The 22663-nt window shown below is 43.7% G+C and overlaps 1 protein-coding gene and 1 non-coding gene across 6 annotated transcripts in view; both read left to right on the top strand.

Moving 5' to 3' along the window:
- The first annotated feature begins 9335 nt into the window (after positions 1 to 9335).
- LOC122553290 lies at positions 9336 to 9448 on the top strand. Its single transcript, XR_006312671.1, has one exon. It is a non-coding gene; the product is annotated as a U5 spliceosomal RNA (small nuclear RNA).
- LOC122552994 (cyclin-dependent kinase-like 4) overlaps positions 9346 to 22663 on the top strand; it is a 44273-nt gene continuing 30955 nt past the window's right edge. For 3 of the 5 annotated variants that reach the window (XM_043696352.1, XM_043696351.1, XM_043696355.1), the window contains exons 1-2: positions 9346 to 9749; positions 16332 to 16453. In XM_043696352.1, the coding sequence (XP_043552287.1) occupies positions 9639 to 9749; positions 16332 to 16453 (233 nt within the window). In that variant the 5' untranslated portion in view covers positions 9346 to 9638. Of the gene's footprint in view, positions 9750 to 11720; positions 11889 to 16331; positions 16454 to 22663 lie in introns of all 5 variants that reach the window. The other 2 variants (XM_043696353.1, XM_043696354.1) reach the window with 2 other exon arrangements.

Here is a 22663-nt window from a genome sequence, read left to right as displayed (position 1 = left end):
TAAAAAATGGTATCGGGAATGTATAGTCCTCATCGCTTTCACTGCTAGAGTCCCTCTGTTTCCCAAGGGTAATGGCTTTGATTTCCCAAATCACTTCCTGGACAGGTCTCGACAGGTTGGATACAAATTCTGTGTGGGCTTGGGAATCGGGAATGAAACTGACAGGACTGTCATCTCATACTTCAATTTCTTGTTCTCTTTTTTAGCTCCTGATTTTTAAGGTAAGCTGTTTCCTTTTAGGATCTTTCTCTCTGCAGCTGTTCATGCAATGCTTTTAATTGCTTTTTAAGTTGGGTTACTTCACGATCATGGGCTGATCAGGACATGACTTCATTTCTCTGGTAAATTTGTCCCATTAATCCAAGGGATCATTTAATTCTATCTTTATTTTTCTGTCAGGTGGTTTTCCCAGACCCGTCTCATGTCATCTATATGGTCCACTGTCCTTGGGTGTTATTAGAATTCTGCCTGATTTTGGTTAGGGTCTTCTCTAACGAGAGGTAGTTCTGCAACTGCTGCAGCATTTCTTCCTCAGTAATGTGAGGAGGGGCGAGCCTGCCTCTGGATGTTGTAGGTGGTTTCCCATGGTCATTCATGAACACCCTAATTCATGCATCGTGGGCAGTTTCCTGCCATGGGCAATTCCCTGCCATAGAAGATGGGTTAGAACATGCTAAATGCTGGCTGCTACTTCTGATGGGATTTTGTCTGGTCTGCTTGCATAATTAGCCCTTTTGTCTTTTAAAATTAATAAATATTAGTAAAAATACTAGGCCTATATGTTCTAAATAAGTTAGAAATTGTAATAAAAGAATAAAGGCTATTAAACTGATTACTGTAGTTGTGTGGTGAGATTTATTTACTCTTTGCTGGTATGAATTTCATTCTTTCATGCAATTTCATGCAAGTGCTTAAAGGGATACTGACCTGGTTAAAAGGTATTTAACAGGTATTTAATCTATTCAGATCCAGGAGATGGTTGGTAAGGACTGATTAATATTATAATGTTTCATGGTGATTTGATGGGGATGGTATTGTTCTGTATGCTGATAAGGTGTGGAAATGCAGTAATGGGTTTGAAAGGATTGTTTTTAAAATTTGGATACTACAGAACCGTGGTTTTATGAATGAATGGATGAAACTGTGTTATAGTAAATAACGGGTTAGTAAAGGGTTATGAATGAATGAACGGGAACTCGGTATTAATGAATATAGCAAGCTGGTGAATGAATTAATAAAGATAGCCTCTAACACAACATCTCATAAAACAATATCTCACAGAAGGATAGAAAGGGGTCAAGAGAGGAGGGGGAGTAAATTACTGCAGATGCTGGAATCTCAACTGAAAACAAAATGCTGGAGATCACAGTGGATCAGGCAGCGTCCATGGAGAGAAAGCAAACTAAGGATTTGAGTCTAGCTGACTCTTCATCAGAGCTCAGGTTCATAGTTTCTTGAAAGTGGAATGCCAGGTTCACAGGATGATGAAGAAAGTGTTTGGTATGCTTGCCTTTACTAGCCAGTGCATTGAATGTAGGAGTTGAGAGGTCATATTGCAGCTGTACAGGACATTGGTGAGGCCACTTTTGGAATACTGCGTTCAGTTCTGGTCTCCCTGCTAAAGTAAGGATGATGGAAGGGTATGTGAATAGACAAGGTCTTTTTTCCAGGGAGGACAAGTTCAAAACTAGTGGGCATAGATATAAGGTGAGACAGGAAGGATTTAAAAAGGACCTAAGAGGCAATGTTTTAACACAGAGGGTGATGTATGTATGGACTGAGCTACCAGGGAAAGTGGTAGAAGCTGTTACAGTTAGAACATTTAAAAGGCAGCTGGATGGGTATATGAATAGGAAGGGTTTAGAGGGATATGGGCCAAATGCTGGCAAATAGGACTGGATATCTGGTCAGCATGGACAAGTTGGACCGAAAGGTCTGTTTCCACGATGTACAGATCTATGACTCTATTTAATTCCTTGCTCTTATAAATTAGTTTAAAACCTTCTCTACCTCTCTGGTTATGCAATCGGTGAGAACTCTGGCCTCACGAAACAGCTCGCTCCTTTCTGTTTAATTTCAATAAAATACTTTATTCATAAAATTTATAAACACAAACATTACAAAAAAATTTTACTTGAACATGACAAGACTTGCAAGGTAACAGTCTTCAATGAGGTGGCATGATGTTAGCACTGTGGTTAGCACTGCTGCCTCACAGTGCCAGGGATGTGGGTTCAATTCCAGCCAATGGGCAACTGTCTATGTAGAGTTTGCACATTTTCCCTGTGTCTGCGTGGGTTTCCTCCCACAGATCAGAGATGTGCAGGTTAGGTGGATTGGCCTTGGTAAATTGCCCATAGTGTTCAGGGATATGCAGGCTAGGTAGATTAGCCATGGGAAATGAAGGGTTACAGGGATAAAGTTGGGGTGGGTCCAGGTGGGAAGCCCTTCAGAGGATCAGTGTGGACTTGATGAGCCCAATGGCCTGCTTCCATACTGTAGGAGTTCTGCGATATTTAGCAACATCAGGGAGGCCTTAACCTGCAGGCGCCGGTGCCAGGAATAGTCACCCCCCTCAGGCTCGCATCCTTCCTGATGGACTTGGCAAATGGCTCTATGCAGCACACAAACAAGGCAGGAGAGAGAGGGCAGCCCTGCCTAACTCCAGATCTGACTGGGAAGCTATCTGATTCCCACCCATTGATTGAGACTGCACTGACAATGTTGGTGTAGAGCAGTCTGATCCAATTGCAGATTCCCTCCCCAAAACCCATTTTGGAGAGAACATCTCTCATATACATGTGTGATATCCTGTCAAAGGCTTTCTCCTGGTCCAGGCTGATCAGGCAGGTGTCCAACCCTCTGTCCTACACGTAGGCGATCGTATCCCTGCGGTTGGCGATTATCTTTGACAGAATTTTGTAATCTGCATTCAACAGTGAGATTGGTCTCCAATTTTTGAGTTCCTCCCTCTCCCCCTTCCGCTTGTAGATGAGGGTGATGATGCCTTTCCTCATGGATTCACTCATGGTACCTGCCCAAAGCATACTGAAATACACCTCCAGCAGGTCCTGGCCAATCAAGTCCCACAGAACGGATACCCAGGCCGGAGGCGCGGCTATCGTTGCCCCCCGACCAAACTGACGGCCCATGGGCCCATAAGCTCGACCATCTCCTGTAGCTGCTGAGGTGCGGTGTCCCACACTCCTGCAGAAACAGGACGTCGGCTTTAACGTTGGCCAGGAAGGCCATCGTAGAAACACATCGCGTAGCCGATTTGATGCTACGCACATTGATGCTGGCAATTTTTAACCCCATTTTAACAGTTTACGAGTGACAGTGTCCATTTGCTGCTGGTCTTGCCCCTCTGGGGTAGCTGCGTATCCCTGTAGTGACTGCAAACTGCTGGACCCTCCCAGGGCTGAGGTAGCTGTCCTGCTCCACGCTGAGGCCATTTACCTGCTCTGGTGTCTTCGGGTCGGGTCCAGGGTCCACACAGTCCAGTTCTCCATGTGACAGCGGGGCTGTCACAGGACCGCTGCTTCCAGTTACCTGGAGCTGTGGGCCGGTGGGTACCTCTAGGTTCTCACTGGGTGGGGGGAGGCCTTTACCCATCCCCTTAGAGGAATCGCCTTTTCCTGTTTGGGCGGTGCTGCCCTCCATTTTCCCCGCGGCGCTCTGTCTCTTTCTCTGGTGACGACCCTCCTTGCACCCATCCTCACCATCGGAAGAGCTGCCTGTATCCTTGTCGTGTAGGTGTCGCTTCCCCCTTCACTGGGTGGCGTTGGGGGCCTTGTGAGGTTTCCTCTTCCTGCTTTTCACAGTAATCCAATCCTCTGCCTCCTTTTATCCCTCCTCTTCCATTTCCTCCGTCTGTCTTGAAGGAGCTTGGATTGACTGCTGCATCTCCCCGCTGTCTGCCGTCTGCTCCACTATAGCCTGCCCTTCCTTCTGGGTGCCTCCAGACACCATTCCTGTGCTGTTTTGTGGTACCTTGCTGGTCTTAGGTGGTCCACGGCTCGTGTTGCCACCTCCGGCCATCTGTGCGTAGGTGGCGGCCCCTCGACTTGGGCAGGCCTTGTACATGTGGCCCACCTTTCTGCATAGATTACAGTTCTTGGCCTCCTTACATTCCTTGGTCGGGTGGCCTTCCTGCTTGCAGTTTCGGCAGACGGTCACCTTACAATCCGTCGGCATGTGGCCAGACCTCACGCAGGTTCGGCACACTTTCAGCTGCCCTGCGTATGTCAGGTAACCTCTGCTTGCTCCAATGGCAAAGCTGGAGGTTGGGTGGAGGATATTCCCACTGGCATCGACCCTTCCTTCTCCTTGAAGACCTTCAGGAGCTGCTCGCAATTCTTCACGCTCCTGAAGGTCACGTCGAAATAGCCTGCTGCAGGGAAATCTTGCAGGCAGTACACTTCTTTTAATTTCAAAAATATACTTTATTCATAAAATACTTTAATGGTCTGTACAGTTGGACATGCACCTGTCCTTCGTGGAGAAGTTTATGAAGGAAAACACCTTTGACCACAAGTCCATCAGGAAGTGGTCAGCACGTAGTGTCCTTGAGTCCCTTCGGGAAAAGGAGAGGGCGGATGCTATCGAGTGGTTCCCTGAGCAGACTGTCAAAGCCATTTGGCAGAATGCCTCATCGCCAGAACTTTCCAACAAGCACCAAGACATGGTGGTGAGAAGGGCTCTGCCTGTGAGATCCTTTATGCATGCCCGGACTCTCAGCCGCACTGCACGCTGCCCTCGAAGCAGCTCCAGGAGGGACGAGACTGTCACACACCTCCTTCTGGAATGTGCCTACGCAGAAGAAGTCTGGAGAGGAATGCAGTGGTATTTGTCGAGGTTCGTCCCAAGCAGCGCCGTGACTCGGGACTCCGTGCTCTACGGCCTGTTCCCCGGGACGCACACCGAGACGAACATCAACTGTGCCTGGGGGATCATCAACTCGGTGAAGGACGCTCTCTGGGTGGTCCGAAACCTGTTGATCTTCCAGCTGAAGGAGTTGACCCCGACTGAGTGTTGCAGACTGGCACATTCCAAGGTCCAGGACTACGTGTTGAGGGACGCGCTGAAGCTTGGGGCAGCTGCCGCCAAGGCGCGGTGGGGAAAGACCACCGTGTAACATCTGCCTGCCTAAGCACAGGGGGCCCACGCAGTCATTTGGGCTCTGCTGACGCCTCAGCTAAATATATGGGCACATGATTGAAAAACATACAGACCTGTATATAAAAATGATAAATTCTGATCTCTGTATGTAAATGTTTACATATGTATGGCATGACCAACTGTACAGACCATGAAATTATTTTATGAATAAAGTATATTTTTGAAATTAAAAAAAAGTTCTGCGATATTTAGCAAACACGGATCTGGACCAGATGGGCCAATGGGCTGAGAAGTGGCAAATGGAGTTTAATTCAGATAAATGCGAGGTACTGCATTTTGGGAAAGCAAATCTTAGCAGGACTTATACACTTAATGTTAAGGTCCTAGGTAGTGTTGCTGAACAAAAGACCTTGGAGTGCAGGTTCATAGCTCCTTGAAAGTGGAGTTGCAGGTAGATAGGATAGTGAAGAAGGCGTTTGGTATGCTTTCCTTTATTGGTCAGAATATTGAGTACAGGAGTCGGGAGGTCATGTTGTGGCTGTACAGGACATTGGTTAGGCCACTTGGAATAGACCTTATAGAGGTTTACAAAATTATGAGGGGCATGGATAGGATAAATAGGCAAAGTCCTTTCCATGGGGTCGGGGAGTCCAGAGGGGAAAGATATAAAAGAGACCTAAGAGGCAACTTTTTCACGTAGAGGGTGGTACGTGTATGGAATGAGCTGCCAGAGGATGTGGTGGAGGCTGGTACAATTGCAACATTTAAGAGGCATTTGGATGGGTATATGAATAGGAAGGGTTTGGAGGGATGTGGGCCGGGTGCTGGCAGGTGGGACTAGATTGGGTTGGGATATCTGGTCGGCATGGACGGGTTGGACTGAAGGGTCTGTTTCCATGCTGTACATCTCTATGACACATCAGTCAGGGATGCTGCCCAAAGGTAAGACATTTCAAATTACAAATGATGCAATCAATGTAAGGTTTTATATTCAACGAGACTCACTCTGAAATTTCTCATTACATTTTTGATTCTCTTGATTTGCAACAAACATACTTTGGGGCATACATCCCAAAGAGCATTACAATTTCCAGCCCTAGAGGGCGCTATAGACGAACGGCCTTAGACAGAGGCTTTTCTCCACAGTGCGTTTGACATAGATTAGATTAGATTAGATTACTTACAGTGTGGAAACAGGTCATTCGGCCCAACAAGTCCACACCGACCCTCTGATAGCTGCCTCATGTTTTAGTGAATCCTTCAGCATGTAGTCCTGAACCTTAGAATGTATCAGTCCACAACACTCAGCTGAGGACAGCACCTTACACTAAAAGCTGATGAGTATTTGGGGAGACCAAAGAGTACCCTTCACTGAGCTGATGTTATGACCCACTGGGGTAGTGTGCCATAAATTGAGACCCACTATTTCTGTAGTCAAAGCAAACGTTAGGAAGTTTTTAATAAGTTATTGCACAGTACCCCAATCTACCTGTCTTTCAAACCATGGTTGATAGAAAACACGGGCTAAGTTTCTGTACAAATCAAGAATTATTATTTATTACAAGTAGTTAGACTGGAGCTACAGGTAAACAGATATCAATCATTGGCATATAACACTACTAACAAAAGCTGTCATCCCTTTGAGCTCCCCTTTACATAGACCCACAAACAAACAAATAGGTAAATTATTGGCTGAGGTAGGAAAAAACTTAACTTCAGTGGCCTTTGCTATCCAGTTCCAATGTTTCAGCCATCCATACCCATGTTGTTCAGTTATCTTTCTCTAGAAGCTTTCACTGGTTTGTACAAAGCACAGAATGACCAATTCACTTGAAAAATCTCTCTGGTTTATCAACCCAAATGTCAAAGCTCACAGACACTGATGCATGAAAGCTAATTGTTCTTTTTCAGGTTTAAACTGAGTTTTTACTGCAAAGAACATGCACCTTCTGTTGAGGAAAACAATTACACACACTTGTGTCTTCTCTCTCTCCCTGTGTCTGTCTTTGCAACTTGTTTCAGTTTCAACCTGCTCAGTTAGCTGAGAACCAAACAGCTTCACTTTTAAACATCTCCTCAACCCCTAATCACCAGCACACTCCACAGCTACAAAAATTGAGTTCAAGTTAAATTTCAAATTATGCAGTCATCCCTGATTTTAAAACATACATTTTTCATTGCAGTCAACAGTTTCTAAAGGCTCAAAAATAAAATGTCAGTGTTTACAATGGTCTTCCAGGTACAGTTGTTGTGTCTTGGTGTGTAACATTGGGAACATCCTATAGAACAGAAACCTGTGTCACAGTTGCTCAGGATGAACCTTGACAAAAACCACTGCATCTCTCTCCAGACTTTCAGGTATCTGATGGAAAAAGCCATTCATAGCACCAGGCTACATACTAGTGTTTATTTGTAAGTCTTGGTGATGAGGCATTCTGCCAAATAGTTTGAACCAACCAACAGGACCTATCTTTCTAACAAGGCCTTGAGGATATTATATGTAGACTACTGTCTCCTGTATTTGTGGTCAGTGTTTTTCTGCATAAATGTTTCCACAAGGGACAGTGCAGTCCAACTAATTGGAGTGTTCCACAGCAATGTGCCTTAACCCATCCTTCCTAACAGTGGTGATAATACTGGGCACTTGGGATTTTCATACTGAGGGTCTATGCACAGCTTGATGCAATTGTATACTTGGTTTGGTCATCAATATGAGGAGAAATTTTCTATTTAAGAGTCATAGAGATGTACAGCATGGAAACAGACCCTTCGGTCCAACTTGTCCATGCTGACCAGATATCCCAACCCAATCTAGTCCCACCTGACAGCACCTGGCCCATATCCCTCCAAACCCTTCCTATTCATATACCCACCCAAATGCCTTTTAAATGTTGCAATTGTACCAACCTCCACGCCATAGCAAAAACCTTCATAACAGTAAAGACCCCCATTAGATCACCAACATTTATGAAAACAACCACTTACAGTTGTAGGCTACTTCTAACCTTACAAAATGTTCCAAGCCACTTTACTATTAAAACAAAATGACATTAATTTCAAATTTAAAGCTAGCCTGATGCAAATATGGAATGTTGTTAATACCTTCTGCTTTAGTAAAATGTTAAATATTTTTGATAGCGCTGTGCCTCCTTAATGCATTTGGTATTTCCTACTCAGTTCAGTAAATGGAAGCGTCAACTACCAGAGCCCGAAGAAACTTTGGCCTCTGACTATATTCCTTAAAGTCTTAACCAGTGTCTACGTACGTTAGGCACGTTACTTAAAATTACGCAAGGCACGTATGTTATTTAAAATTTTCACAATCTGAGAAGTTTCTTTTTTTTTAATGCGATACGATGCTGCTTTATAAACAGTATGTACACAGATCGCAGAGATTGTTGTTTTTAAAAACTGCTCCAAAAATAAAACACTTGGAAATGACGGCCTCCTGCATGTGAAAATCTGGTTGTAAATTTAAAAGTGCGTTTAAGCAATTTCTCTACAACCACAGAAACTCCTCCATAACATTAACTCAGGAGCTCTTGCCAGTTTTATGGCACTGATGTAGTTGGGACAGGGGCATAAATCGCCATAAATGCCCTGTACTTTTTATGCAAACTTCCGCAATCGTTTGGTAATTTATTTTGGCGCCAATTACGGTGGATAATCAAGATTCGTGATAAAGATCAACAGTTAAAATGATAATCACTAATCGCGCATCATTTCTATGGTCAAATGTAAAGATAAATATGTCAACATTTTTGAACTCGGTGGCAACCGAGTTGAAATTTCTGCATTTTCTCTTCCTCCGAGCTCCGCATGTTCATGTAATTCCCATATTAAGCAGTGTAATATTACCTTACTCCACTAATTCGAAATTTCAATCCAAACGCTCAAACATATAAAGAGAATAAATAAGCAACGTTGACGCCGATCAAATCAGGATTATATACGTCACTAAATACCAGCCCACACAAAAATCCAGCTCATTTACATACGCATAATGTTCAACATAACACTTTACAAAGAAAAGAAATACATCTTCATATTTGATAGTGGCTATCGCACATTATTTAATATTTCGGTTAGTTTTCTTCATACAGTGTTAGACTATCATAAAATATTTTCCCCGGATAATGGTTGTTGCAGGTCAACATAACGTTAAAGAGGGATGCTACCACTTGGGTACTAGGAAACTGGCGTAGTTCTTTAGTATACTCTGGTTTCTCTTCAGATCGTATAAATCTTTCGCCTTTTACTAAAGATTTCCGTGGAGAGGAACACTCAGAGTTTTAAATAATTTTTTGTGGCCCTGCTTTTGTAGGGCTGTTCATTGTATTAAAGAAAGACTATATTTGAGCTAGTAAATGCCGATGTCGTTGATCACGTGAAAGATGACGTTAAGGCGTCATTTTGAAATTTGTAGACGTTGGCAAATGCGGAAATCGCGCAACTTGTTCAAGTTTCACCGGATTATCTTAATTTGAGGCACTTACAATGTTGTGCAGATACCGAAAATGAAAGTTGTTAACCATGATTCAGTTTCACAGCTATTCAACAAGATGCTGAGATTAGTTTTCCAGATGCTCTTCAAAATGACAGGGTTTACTACTAGACACGCAACAAGGGTTTGTGTGGAGTTTGCACATTCTCCCCGTGTCTGCATGGATTTTCTCCAGGTGCTCCGGTTTCCTCCCAGGTCCAAAGATGTACAGGATAGATGAATTGGCCATGCTAAATTGCCCGTCGTGTACAGCGATGTGTAGATGAGGTGCATGTAGAGTAATAGGGTAAGGATCTGGATGGGTTACTCTTCGGAGGGTCGGTGTGGACTTGTTGGGCCAAATGGCCAATTTCCACATTGTAGGGAATTCTACGATTTTCTATGAAGGGTATTTCAGGAAGGTAGAAAGATTATTCCAGGAATGAGGAACTTCATTTATGAAGGTAGTTTGGCGATGTAAGGGCTGTTTTCCATGGAGAATAGAATGCTGAGAGGAGACTTGATAGAGATAATAAAAATCTTGAGGGCTCTCGACAGCATATGGATCAAGAATAGTGGGCGGCACGGTGGCACAGTGGTTGTGTGGAGTTTGCCCGTTCTCCCCATGTCTGCGTGGGTTTCCTCCGGGTGCTCCGGTTTCCTCCCACAGTCCAAAGATGTGCAGGTCAGGTGAATTGGCCATGCTAAATTGCCCGTAGTGTTAGGTAAGGAGTAAATGTAGGGGTATGGGTGGGTTGCACTTCGGCGGGTCGGTATGGACTTGTTGGGCCGAAGTGCCTGTTTCCACACTGTAATGTAATCTAATCTAATGAGAGGATACAAAAAGCATAGAACGTAGAACAATACAGCACAGAACAGGCCCTACGGCCCACGATGTTGTGCCGAACATTTGTCCTAGCTTAAGCACCCATCCATGAATCTATCCAATTGCCGCTTAAAGGTCACCAATGATTCTGACTCTGCCACTCCCACAGGAAGCGCATTCCATGACCCCACCACTCTCTGGATAAAGAATCTACCCCTGACATCCCCCCATACCTTCCACCCTTCACCTTAAATTTATGTCCCCTTGTAACACTCTGTTGTACCCGGGGAAAAAGTCTCTGACTGTCTACTCTATCTATTCCTCTGATCATCTTATAAACCTCTATCAAGTCACCCCTCATCCTTCGCCGTACCAATGAGAAAAGGCCTAGCACTCTCAACCTATCCTCGTACGACCTATTCCCCATTCCAGGCAACATCCTGGTAAATCTTCTCTGCACCCTCTCCAAAGCTTCCACATCTTTCCTAAAGTGAGATGACCAGAACTGCACACAGTACTCCAAATGTGGCCTAACCAAGGTCCTGTACAGCTGCAACTTCACTTCACGACTCTTGAATTCAACTTGAGAAAAAATCCTTCCCTCCGAACTATCACCATCACCTCCCACCTGCATCTATCTATCGCTTTCCCAGCTACCTCATCCCCAATCTCCTATTTATCTCTCAGCCCTGTCCACACTCCACCCCAATATACACACACATTCCTGATGAAGGGCTTAAGCCTGAAACGTCAATTCTCCTACACCTTGGATGCTGCCTGACCTGCTGTGCATTTCCAGTGCCACACTTCTCAACTCTGATCTCCAGTATCTGCAGTCCTCAGTTTCTCCTGAGAAAAAATCTTGTTCATGTAGCAAACAATTAAGGTGTGAATTACACAGCTGGAAAGTGTAGCATTCAAATTAAAACATTCAAAAGGGAATCAAACTGTTATCTGAATAGTAATAATGTGCAGGATTACAAAGAGAACACCAGGAAATGTCTCTAATTGAGCTGAAAAATGTGTTGCTGGAAAAGCGCAGCAGGTCAGGCAGCATCCGAGGAGCAGGAGAATTGACGTTTCGGGCATAAGCCATTCTTCATTCCTGATTTTTCAGCTCTGATCTCCAGCATCTGCAGTCCTCACTTTCTCCTAATGTCTCTAATTGACTTGCTTATGTGGATTACTGGTGCAGACAATATATACTGAATGGCCCTCTATGCTGTAACAGTTCAGTGATTTGCACAGCTTGGTCATGGGAGTGACAAATCTTTGTGCTGTTCTGTGTAGGGTAGGTAGCCCAAGAATGCCTCAATCGTGCAGCTGAAGGAATGATGGAGGATTGGTCTCTTACCATCCACCTTCAGAGTTACTTTGACATGTTTACAGGTCCAAATCTTGAAGGCGTTCTTGATCTAAGTGCACTTCCAAAACTTATTGACATACTTGGCGATGAAGGTAAGCACAGCAACAATACAAACTTGGAGGTTGTAGAAATGCAAGGTTGCCACCAGTTTTGTGATGCAGAGAAAATAATAGCTTCATTGTATGTGGCAAGTTTCTCTCAGAGTCATAGATATGTATAGCACGGAAACAGACCAACTCATTCATGCTAACCAGATGTCCCACCTGCCAGCACCCGGCCCATATCCCTCTAAACCCTTTCTATTCATATATTCAACCAGATGCCTTTTAAATGTTGCAATTGTACTAGCCTCCACCACTTCCTCTGACAGCTCATTCCATACACGTACCACCCTCTGTGTGAAAATGTTGTCCCTTAGGTCTCTTTTATATCTTTCCCCTCTCACCCTAAACCTATGCCCTCGAGTTCTGGACTCCTCCACCCCAAGGAAGAGACTTTGTCTATTTATCCTATCCATGCCTCTCATGATTTCATAAACCTCTATAAACTCACCCCCTCAGCCTCTGATGCTCCAGGGAAAACAGCCCCAGCTAATCAACCTCTCCCTATAGCTCAAATCCTCCAAACCCTGGCAACATCCTTGTAAATCTTTTTTGAACTCTTTCAAGTTTCACAACATCCTTCCGTTGGATGGAGAACCGGAATTGCATGCATATTTCAAAAGTGGCCTAGCCAATGTCCTGTACAGACACAACATGACCTCCCAACTCCTGTACTCAATACTCTGACCAATAAAGGAATGCATACCAAATGCCTTCTTCGCTTTACTATCTATCTGCGACTCCATTATCAAGGAGCTATGAACCTGCACTCCAAAGCCTCTTTGTTCAGCAACACTTCTTAGGACCTTGCCATTAAGTGTATAATCCTGCTAAGATTTGCTTTCCCAAAATGCAGCACCTCACATTCATCTAAATTAAACTCCATCTGCCACTTCTCGGCTCATTGGCCCATCTGATCAATATCCTGTTGTAATCTGAAGCAACCTTCTTTGCTGCCCACTACACCTCCAATTTTGGTGTCATCTGTAAACTCAATAACTATACCTCTTATGCTTGCATCCAAATCATTTATATAAATGACGAAAACTAGTGGACCCAGCACCGATCCTTGTGGCACTCCACTGGTCACAGGCCTCCAGTCTGAAAAACAACCCTCCACCACCACCCTCTGTCTTCTACCGTTCAGCCAATGTCCCATCGAGAACCTTGTCTGACGTCTTACTGAAGTCCATATAGATCGCGTCCACTGCTCTGACCTCTTTGTTACTTCTTCAAAAAACTCAATCAAGTTTGTGAGACATGAAACTCAATCCCGTTTGTGAGACATGATTTCCCATGCATAAAGCCATGTTGACTATCCCTAATCAGTCCTTTCCTTTCCAAATACATTTGCATCCTGTCCCTATGGATTCCTTTCAACAACTTGCCCACCACCGACATTTGGCTCACTGGTCTATAAACAGTGGCACCACGTTAGCCAACCGCCAGTCTTTTGGCACCTCACCGGTGACTATCAATGATACAAATATCTCAGCAAGAGGCCCAGCAATCACTTCTCTAGCTTCCCACAGAGTTCTAGGGTACACCTGATCAGGTCCTGGGGATGTATCCACTTTTAGGTGTTTCAAGACATCCAGCACTTCGTCCTCTGTAATATGGACATTTTTCAAGATGTCACCATCTATTTCCTTACATTTTATATCTTCCATGTCCTTTTCCACAGTAAACACTGATGCAAAATGTTCATTTAGTATCTCACCCATGTCCTGCGGCTCCACACAAAGGCCACCTTGCTGATCTTTGAGGGGGCCTATTCTCTCCCTAGTTACCCTTTTGTCCTTAATGTATTTGTTAAAACCTTTTGGATTCTCCTTAACTCTATTTGCCAAAGCTATCTCATGTCCCCTTTTTGCCCTCCTGATTTCCCTCTTAAGTACACTCCTATTGCCTTTATACTCTTCTAAGGATTCATTCAATTTATCTCGTCTATATCTGACATATGCTTCCTTATTTTTCTGAACCAAACCCTCAATTCCTTTAGTCATCCAGCATTCCCTATACCTACCAGCCTTTCCTTTCACCCTAACAGGAATATAGTATCTTTGGACTCTCGTTATCTGATTTCTGAAGGCTTCCCATTTTCCAGCTGTCCCTTTACCTGTGAACATCTGCCCCCAATCAGCTTTTGAAAGTTCTTGCCTAATACCGTCAAAATTCGCCTTCTTCCAATTTAGGTCTTCTCCAAGACCACCTTCAGAAATTTCATGCACGCATTCTTTAAGGTCATACCAAAGTATCTATCACAACTCAAATCCACAGGGATCCAAAAGGTTTGTCTTAATGGAGAATTTACCGTCAATCCCCCAAAGGATCCTTCCACATCTGACAGAAATTTACCTGTACTTCCACACACATCATCTACTGCATCCCTTGCACCCGATGTGGTCTCCTCTACATTGGGGAGACAGGACACTAACTTTCAGATCATTTCAGAGAAATCTCTTGGACACCTATACCAACCAACTCCACGGCACTGCAGCTGAACACTTTAACTCCTCCTCCTGCTCTGCCACGGATATGCAGGTCATGGGCCTCCTCCATCACCAAAACCCTAATACTTGACACCCGGAGGAAGAATGCTTCATCTTCCATCTCGGGGCACTTCAACCACGGGCTCAAAGTGTATTTCAGCAGTTTCCCCATTTCCCCTGCCCCCACCTTATCCCAGTCCCAACTCGGCACAGCCCTCCTGAACGGTCCTACCTGTCCATATTCCTTCCCACCTATCTGCACCACCCTCCTCTCTGACCTATCACTTTCATCCCCACCTTCATCTACCTATCGCTTTCCCAGGTACCTTGCCCCTAGCGCCACTCGACTTCCATTTATCTCTCAGCTCCCTTGGCCCACAAGCCTCATTCCTGATGAAAGGCTTATGCCTGAAACATTTATTTTGCTGGTCCTCGGATGCTGCGTGGCCGATTGTGCTTTTCCAGTACTTCTAATGTTGCCTTTCACTGTCACCCTAATGGTATTAACATGCCCCTATTTTCTCTCTACTGGTGGTGGTGGGGGCAGTGTTGGTGGTGGTGATACTATCCTTGCTGACTCTCCTGTTCCTTAAATGCTGCCTGACCTACGGTGCGTTTTCCAGTGCCACACTTTGATTCTATTGTCTGATGAGGACATGTCAAAGGTGCCTTTATGCAAAAGAACCTTTTGTACAACACCCTCTACGTTTTGAAACAGCCTTTCTGCTTTGAGCTTTGTTACAACAAGCAGTTACCACAAATTCCGAGGAATTGCTTCAAGTGCAACTACAAAGCCTCCAATTAAAAAAATTTAGCATCCCCATCAACCTGTGGGTATTTCTTATCCTAGACCATCCAAACCGGAGAAGAAACGGCTGCAAAGGTGCCAACCATCTTGTGCATTTCCAACAGGCCCAGGTGGAGGCTGAGTGTAAAAAGTAGAATGGGTGTGTGAAAACCCAACCATCTCACCCACCCATCTTTCAAACCACCTCCTGCTTCCCCTGTGGCAGTGTGGGAAGATTAGCATCAGACTGTTTAGTCACCTCAGGATCCACTATTCTGTCGCAGAACAATGTCATCCTAAGTCTTGAGGACAGCTTAATAAGAAGACAATTCTAGCAATCAACTTTCCAATTCCAGACGACAGGGCTATAAGGACCTTAGAGGTCTGCATAGCCAGCAAGACCATTGAAGGGAATGCTGGCAGCAAATGTACTTTACTTCTGTACTCTAATTCCCTTGCAATAAATGCACATGTCATGGAGATTTAGAGGTATACAGCACGGAAACAGCCCCTTTGGTCCACCTCATCCATTACGACCAGATTACCTACCCTAATCTAATCCCATTTGCTAACGCTTGGCTCATATCCCTATAAACCCTTTCTATTCATATATCCATCCAAATGCCTTTTCAATGCTGTAATTGTACCAGCTTCCACCACCTCCTCTGGCAGCTTATTCCATACTCACACCACCCTCTATGTGAAAAAGTTGCCCCTTAGATCCCTTTTATATCTTTCCCCTCTCACCCTAAACCTATGTTCTCTAGTTCTGGACTCCCTGACCCAAAGGAAAATACCTTGTCTATTTACTCTATCCATGCTCCTCATGATCTTATAAACTTCTATAAGGTCATCTTTCAGCCTTTTTACTGTTCTCATATGTCTAAATGAGAGAATGGAATTTTGTTCATTCATGCAAAGTAGTTGAATTTCTTTTAGAGTGGTATCACACTAATTGGTTCAAAATTTTCCCATTCATTGTTATTCAAAATTTTAAAGCTTTATACTTCCAGACCTCATAGTCTGTTTTAGAAAGAAAATTGGTTCAGTGCTGAGATGAGTGCAAAGTCTCACCATGTTGTCTAAGTTTTAAAATCTGGAAGAGAATATTTAACATAAGAAACTGAAACAACATTTTATACATCTTTGTTACAGCAATTAAAGCACAATAACCTGGTGAATCTTATCGAAGTATTTAGAAGAAAACGTAAATTGCACCTTGTGCTTGAGTACTGTGACCACACTGTATTAAATGAACTGGAGAGATATCCTAGAGGGTGAGTGTACTTAAGTTTAGATATCTGCTTAATGGAAACACAATGAAAATATAGTAATGAGCAAAATTGTTAATTAAGAAAGAATTTTAAATTTGTTCCGTTTATTCAACTTTAAAAGAAAGTTGAAAGGTTTGTTAATGTCTGCTGTCATTCTGATATAATGTCTAGTTGCAAAATTCCACTAGTGCCAAGAATACAAATTAAAGTCCATTTTTCTGCTGTTAATGCTAATTTTCTGTGTTTGCTGTATTTATAGTGAAAATAGATTGTTTCCTTTGACCTGTCCAAATTAAGCCTCAAATGACAGGGTCTTAGAGTCATACAGATGCACAGTACGGAAACAAACCCTTTGGTCCAACTTGTCCATGCTGACCTGATATCCTAATTAAAGTCCCATTAGCCAGCATTTGGCCATATTCCTCTAACCCTTCCTATTCATATACGAATCGGATGTTTTTTAAATGTTGTAATTGTACCAGCCTCCACCGCTTCCTCTGACAGCTCATTCTATACACGTACCACTCCTTTGCGTGATTAAGTTGCCCCTGAGATCCCTTTTAAATCTTTCCCCTCTCACCTTCAACCTATGCCCCCTAGTTTTGGACTCCGCTTCCCCTGGAAAAGACCTTGTCTATTTACCCTATTCAAGCCCCTCATAATTTTATAAACCTCTTATAAGGTCACTCCTCAGCTTTCGATGCTCCAGGGTAAATAGTCCCAGCCTATTCAGCCTCTCCCAATACCTCAAACATCCTTGTAAATCCTTTCAGGTTTCACAACATCCTTCCTATAGCAGGGGGACCAGAACTGAATGCAGTATTCTGAAAGTGACCTAACCAATGTCCTGTACAGCTGCAACATGGCCTCCCAACTCCTATATCCAATATACTGATCAATAAAGGCAAACATACCAAACACCTTCTTCACTATCCTATCTACCTGTGACTCCACTTTCAAGGAACTATGAACCTGCACTCCAGGGTCTCTTTGCTCAGCCACACCCCCCCCCAGGACTTTACTATTAATTGTGTAACTAGAAGACAGAAAGCACTGACATGGGTTAAAAAGAAATTGTTCATTCTGAGGAGATGTGGTAAGTGGGGTTTGACAGTTTGTTATGTACACTGATGATCTGGACTTAGGATTTATGGAAAGTCTGGAAATTTGCCATTTATCCAAAATATTTGGTTTGGCAAACCCATACCAGATTTCCCCAGTCCCAAAAACAAATAGGCAATGGCAAGTCAGTTGGGAAAATATGGTGAGATTGGAAAACTGAGATTCTCAACTTTAAGAAACCAGTCTAATTTTGCAAACAAATTTTGAACAGCAAAATGGGAATCTCACTCGTGAGCAGCAAGAGGCCTATAAGGTCGATTAACATGTCATTAGTAACTCATGTTGGCTCATTTATATGTAGTTTCCTATTCTCCATGCAAGAGAGAGAAACTATCTTGTTCAATGCCATTTACTGAGGTGCATTGCTGCCACAATCTGCAGATGTCCCAGGACATGGTCACAGAACTCTGGTGGCTGTGCTAAATTTTTATACAGCTGGCTGCTTGAAAGGATCCATTGGGGATCTGTGTGGGAGCTCTCAATCCTTAAGTCAAAAATGTATCAAATCTGTTTCTTATGCAATTTGTGCCATATCACATGCTTCTTGTCACTTTCCTGTGACAATGTTGACACTGCAGCCCACCCAATAGGCTATGGCAATATAGCAAGCTTCCCCGGGTGCAGAGTGCAGTAGATTATACATATATTACATTGAGATCACTATATACCAACAAACCATGTAACTTGATAATAGGCCTGAGAGTGGGTGAAAATGTGTTGGCTGTGCTAAAAGCAATTGGGTGTGGGGATGTGTATGGAAGAATGGAATCAGACTATCAAGTTATATAACTCATGGGAGATCAGTACTAGAGGCTGCAGGGTCCCCAAGGGGAAAATGAGCTACTGTTCTTTGAATTTGCGCTGAGGCTCACTGGTGCACTGCAGCAGGCCTGTGACAGAAATGTTGGTGTGGGAATACAGTGGTATGTTAAATTGGCAGGTGACTGGAAGATCTGGGTCATCTTTATGAACAGAACCTAAATGTTCTGCAAACCAGTCACTTGGGTATGATCATATGACGTGGTTTGCTTTTAACATAGACTACCCATTCTCTGTTAATCTCAGCTCTCATTATCACTTATTCAGCTTCTCTTCTGTCCTGGCCTACCATCCATAATTCCATTGTTTCCTACCCCTTTCATATCTCTGTCTCTGGACTCCATCTCCATCTATTCTCTCACCTTCCTAACCTCACTGCCCGCATCAGCCCACCCATCTCAACATCAGCATAAACACAAGTTTTTCCTAGCTGCTATTCAGTTCTGACGAAGAGTCACTGGACTCCAAACATTACCTCTGTTTTCTTCCCACAGATGCTGCCAGACCTGCAGAGTTTTGTCAAGTTTTATTTTAACTATTAACAGTAAAGACTTCATTCCCCCAATGTGCAAGTAATCTGTGATCATCAGTACTACATCTTAGAATTTTACACCAGGTATCCTGGAAACTGCCTTGATGCTTATATCCTTGAGAACTTTTGAGGGCCGGTTACCTTAGCAGGACAGTCACTGGGAGACAAGAACTACTGTTTGCAACCAGGGCTGAGTACGATACAGCCCATTCTTTCACCAGGGCTATAATGGAGCTCATGACAGGCCTCCTGAAGATGAGATTCTGATATTTGGATTGGTTTGATTGTCAGGGATAGTGAGGGGGTCAGGCTGTGTGGAGAAGCTTTGCAATCGAGTCCAGACAGGGTGTGCTGCGTAATTCTTGCATGTTCTGTTCTGCACAGCTGGAACTAACAAAGATGTGATGTAATGGACGCTTAAAAGCTGAAAGAGCAGCAGCAGTCTTTTGTAAAGGAAGAAGAGGACACTAAGTAGGTGGAACATCATGATAGAGTGATGCAGCATTGGTTGGAACAAGCTAGTCAGGGTTCAACTGAGACATGTTTCCAATGGAAGTTTGTTGGGTGAAGAATTCATTCATTGACCATAAGGGTTTAGATGCAGAGGAATTTGTTAAGCATGTACAAGAAAATTTTCTGATTCAGTATGTGGATGTACCTATTAGAGAAGGTGCAAACTTGACCTACTCTTGGGAAATAAGGCAGGGCAGGTGACTGAGGTGTCATTGGGGGAACACTTTGGGGCCAGCGATCATAATTCTATTAGTTTTTAAATAGTGATGGAAAAAGATAGACCAGATCTAAAAGTTGAAGTTCTAAATTGGAAACAGGCCAAATTTGATAGTATTAGGTAAGAACTTTCAAAAGCTGATTGTGGGCAGATGTTCGCAGGCTGGAAAATGGGAAGCCTTCAGAAATGAGATAATGAGAGTGCAGAGACAGTATATTCCTATTAGGGTGAAAGGAAGAGCTGGTAGGTATAGGGAATGCTGGATGACTAAAGAAATTGAGGGCTTGGTTAAGAAAAAGAAGGAAGACAGATGTAAACAGGATAGATCGAGTGAATCCATAGAAGAGTATAAAGGTAGTAGAAGTACACTTAAGAGGGATATCAGGAGGGCAAAAAAGGGGACAAGAGATAGCTTTGGCAAATAGAGTTAAGGAGAATCCAAACGGATTTTAAAAATACATTAAGGACAAAAAGGGTAACTAGGGAGATATAGGGCCCCTCAAAGATCAGCAAGGCGGCCTTTGTGTGGAGCCGCAGGAGCTGGGGGAGATACTAAATGAGTGTGACTGTGTTTACTGTGGAAAAGGACATGGAAGATATAGAATGTAAGGAAATAGATGGTGACATCTTGAAAAATGTCCATATTACAGAGGATGAAGTGCTGGATGTCTTGAAATGCATTTAAGTGGATAAATCCCCAGGACCTGATCAGGTGTGCCCTAGAACTCTGTGGGAAGCTAGAGAAGTGATTGCTGGGCCTCTTGCTGTGATATTTGTATCATTGATAGTCACAGGGGAGGTGCCGGAAGACTGGAGGTTGGCTAACATGTTGCCACTACTTAAGAAAGGTGGTAAGAACAAGCCAGGGAATTATAGAACAGTGAGCCTGACATTGGTGGTGGGCAAGTTGTTGGAGGGAATCCTGAGGGACAGGATGTACATGTATTTGGAAAGGCAAGGACTGATTAGGGATAGTCAACATGGCTTTGTGCATGGGAAATCATGTCTCATAAACTTGATTGAGTTTTTTGAAGAAGTAACGAAGAGGATTGATGAGGTCAGAGCAGTGAACGTGATCTATATGGACTTCAGTAAGGCATTCAACAAGGTTCACCATGGGAGACTGGTTAGCAAGGTTAGATCTCATGGAATACAGGGAGAACTAACCATTTGGACACAGACTGACTCAAAGGTAGAAGACAGAGGGTGGTGGTGGAGGGTTATTTTTCACACTGGAGGCCTGTGACTAGTGGAGTGCCACAAGGATCAGTGCTGGGTCCACTACTTTTCATCATTTATATAAATGATTTGGATGTGAGCTTAAGAGGTATAGTTAGTAAGTTTGCAGATGACACCAAAATTGGAGGTGTAGTGGACAGCGAAGAGGGTTACCTCGGATTACCATGGGATCTTGACCAGATGGGCCGATGGGCTGAGGACTGGCAGATGGAGTTTAATTTAGATAAATGCGAGGTGCTGCATTTTGGGAAAGTAAATCTTAGCAGGACGTATACACTTAATGGTAAGGTCCTAGGGAGTGCAGGGATAAAGAGACCTTGGGAATACAGGTTCATAGCTCCTTGAAAGTGGAGTCGCAAGTAGATAGGATAGTGAAGAAGGCGTTTGGTGTGCTTTTCTTTTTGGTCAGACTATTGAGTACAGGAGTTGGGAGGTCATATTGCGGCTGTACAGGACATTGGTTAGGCCACTTTTGTAATATTGTGTGCAATCCTGGTTCTCCTGCCTATTGGAAAAATGTTGTAAAACTTGAAAGGGTTTGGAAAAGATTTATAAGGATGTTGCCAAGGTTGGAGGATTTGAGCTATTGGGAGAGGTTGGATAGGCTGGGGCTGTTTTCCCTGGAGTGTCGGAGGCTGAGGAATGGCCTTATAAAGGTTTATAAAATCATGAGGGGCATGGATAGGGTAAATAGACAAGGTCTTTTTCCTGGGGTGGGGGAATCCAGAACTGGATGGCATAGGTTTAGGGTGAGAGGGGGAAGATATAAAAGAGACCTAAGGGGTAACGTTTTCATGCAGAGGCTGATGGAATGGACTACCAGAGGAAGTGGTGGAGGCTGGTACAATAACAACATTTAAAAGTCATCTGGATGGGTATATGAATAGGAAAGGTTTGGAGGGATATGGGCCGGATGCTGGCAGGTGGGACTAGATTGGGTTGGGATATCTGGTCGGTATGGACGGGTTGGACTGAAGGGTCTGTTTCCATGCTGTACATCTCTATGACTCTATAAGTTTGTTGCTGCTCAAAATGCAAATTTGTTCCAGAAGCAAATGCCCCTTTTTGTAGGTTTTTTTTGTTTGCTTTTGCTGTTGTTCAACGAAAGTTCATATTTTTTAACCATTTGAAGGCTTTCCAGCATTTGTTGTTCCCATATTGAACAATGAGAAGACGTTCTGGTAATTTGGGTGTTAGGGAAAGAGAAGTACTTACTTAGACAGGGTTCTAAGATGGCATGGCTCTGAGAATGTATAGTCTGTGCAACTTGGTTTAGATTAGATTAGATTATATTACAGTGTGGAAACAGACCCTTCGGCCCAACAAGTCCACACCGACCCGCCGAAGCGAAACCCACCCATACCCCTACATTTACCCCTTACCTAACACTACGGGCAATTTAGTATGGCCAATTCACCTGACCCTGCACATCTTTGGACTGTGGGAGGAAACCGGAGCACCCGGAGGAAACCCACGCAGACACGGGGAGAACGTGCAAACTCCACACAGTCAGTCGCCTGAGGCGGGAATTGAACCCGGGTCTCTGGCGCTGTGAGGCAGCAGTGCTAACCACTGTGCCACCGTGCCGCCCACACGGTTCTTGTGGCTGCAGTTACAATGACTGTCAATCTTACAGGTGATAATGTACAATAGCAATACATTTTGCAATTCTGAGTTTATATTTGCAATGAAATGCCACTCATGCCACTTGGGTGGCATCTAGAAACTTTTCTTTTTTTCTCTCTTCTCACTATGCCCAGTATGAAGGGCT

Source organism: Chiloscyllium plagiosum, chromosome 9 (genome assembly GCF_004010195.1).
Source record: "Chiloscyllium plagiosum isolate BGI_BamShark_2017 chromosome 9, ASM401019v2, whole genome shotgun sequence".
NCBI lineage: Eukaryota > Metazoa > Chordata > Chondrichthyes > Orectolobiformes > Hemiscylliidae > Chiloscyllium > Chiloscyllium plagiosum.
The sequence above is the reverse complement of the archived record's forward strand: the minus strand, read 5'-3'. Positions and strand labels throughout refer to the sequence as shown.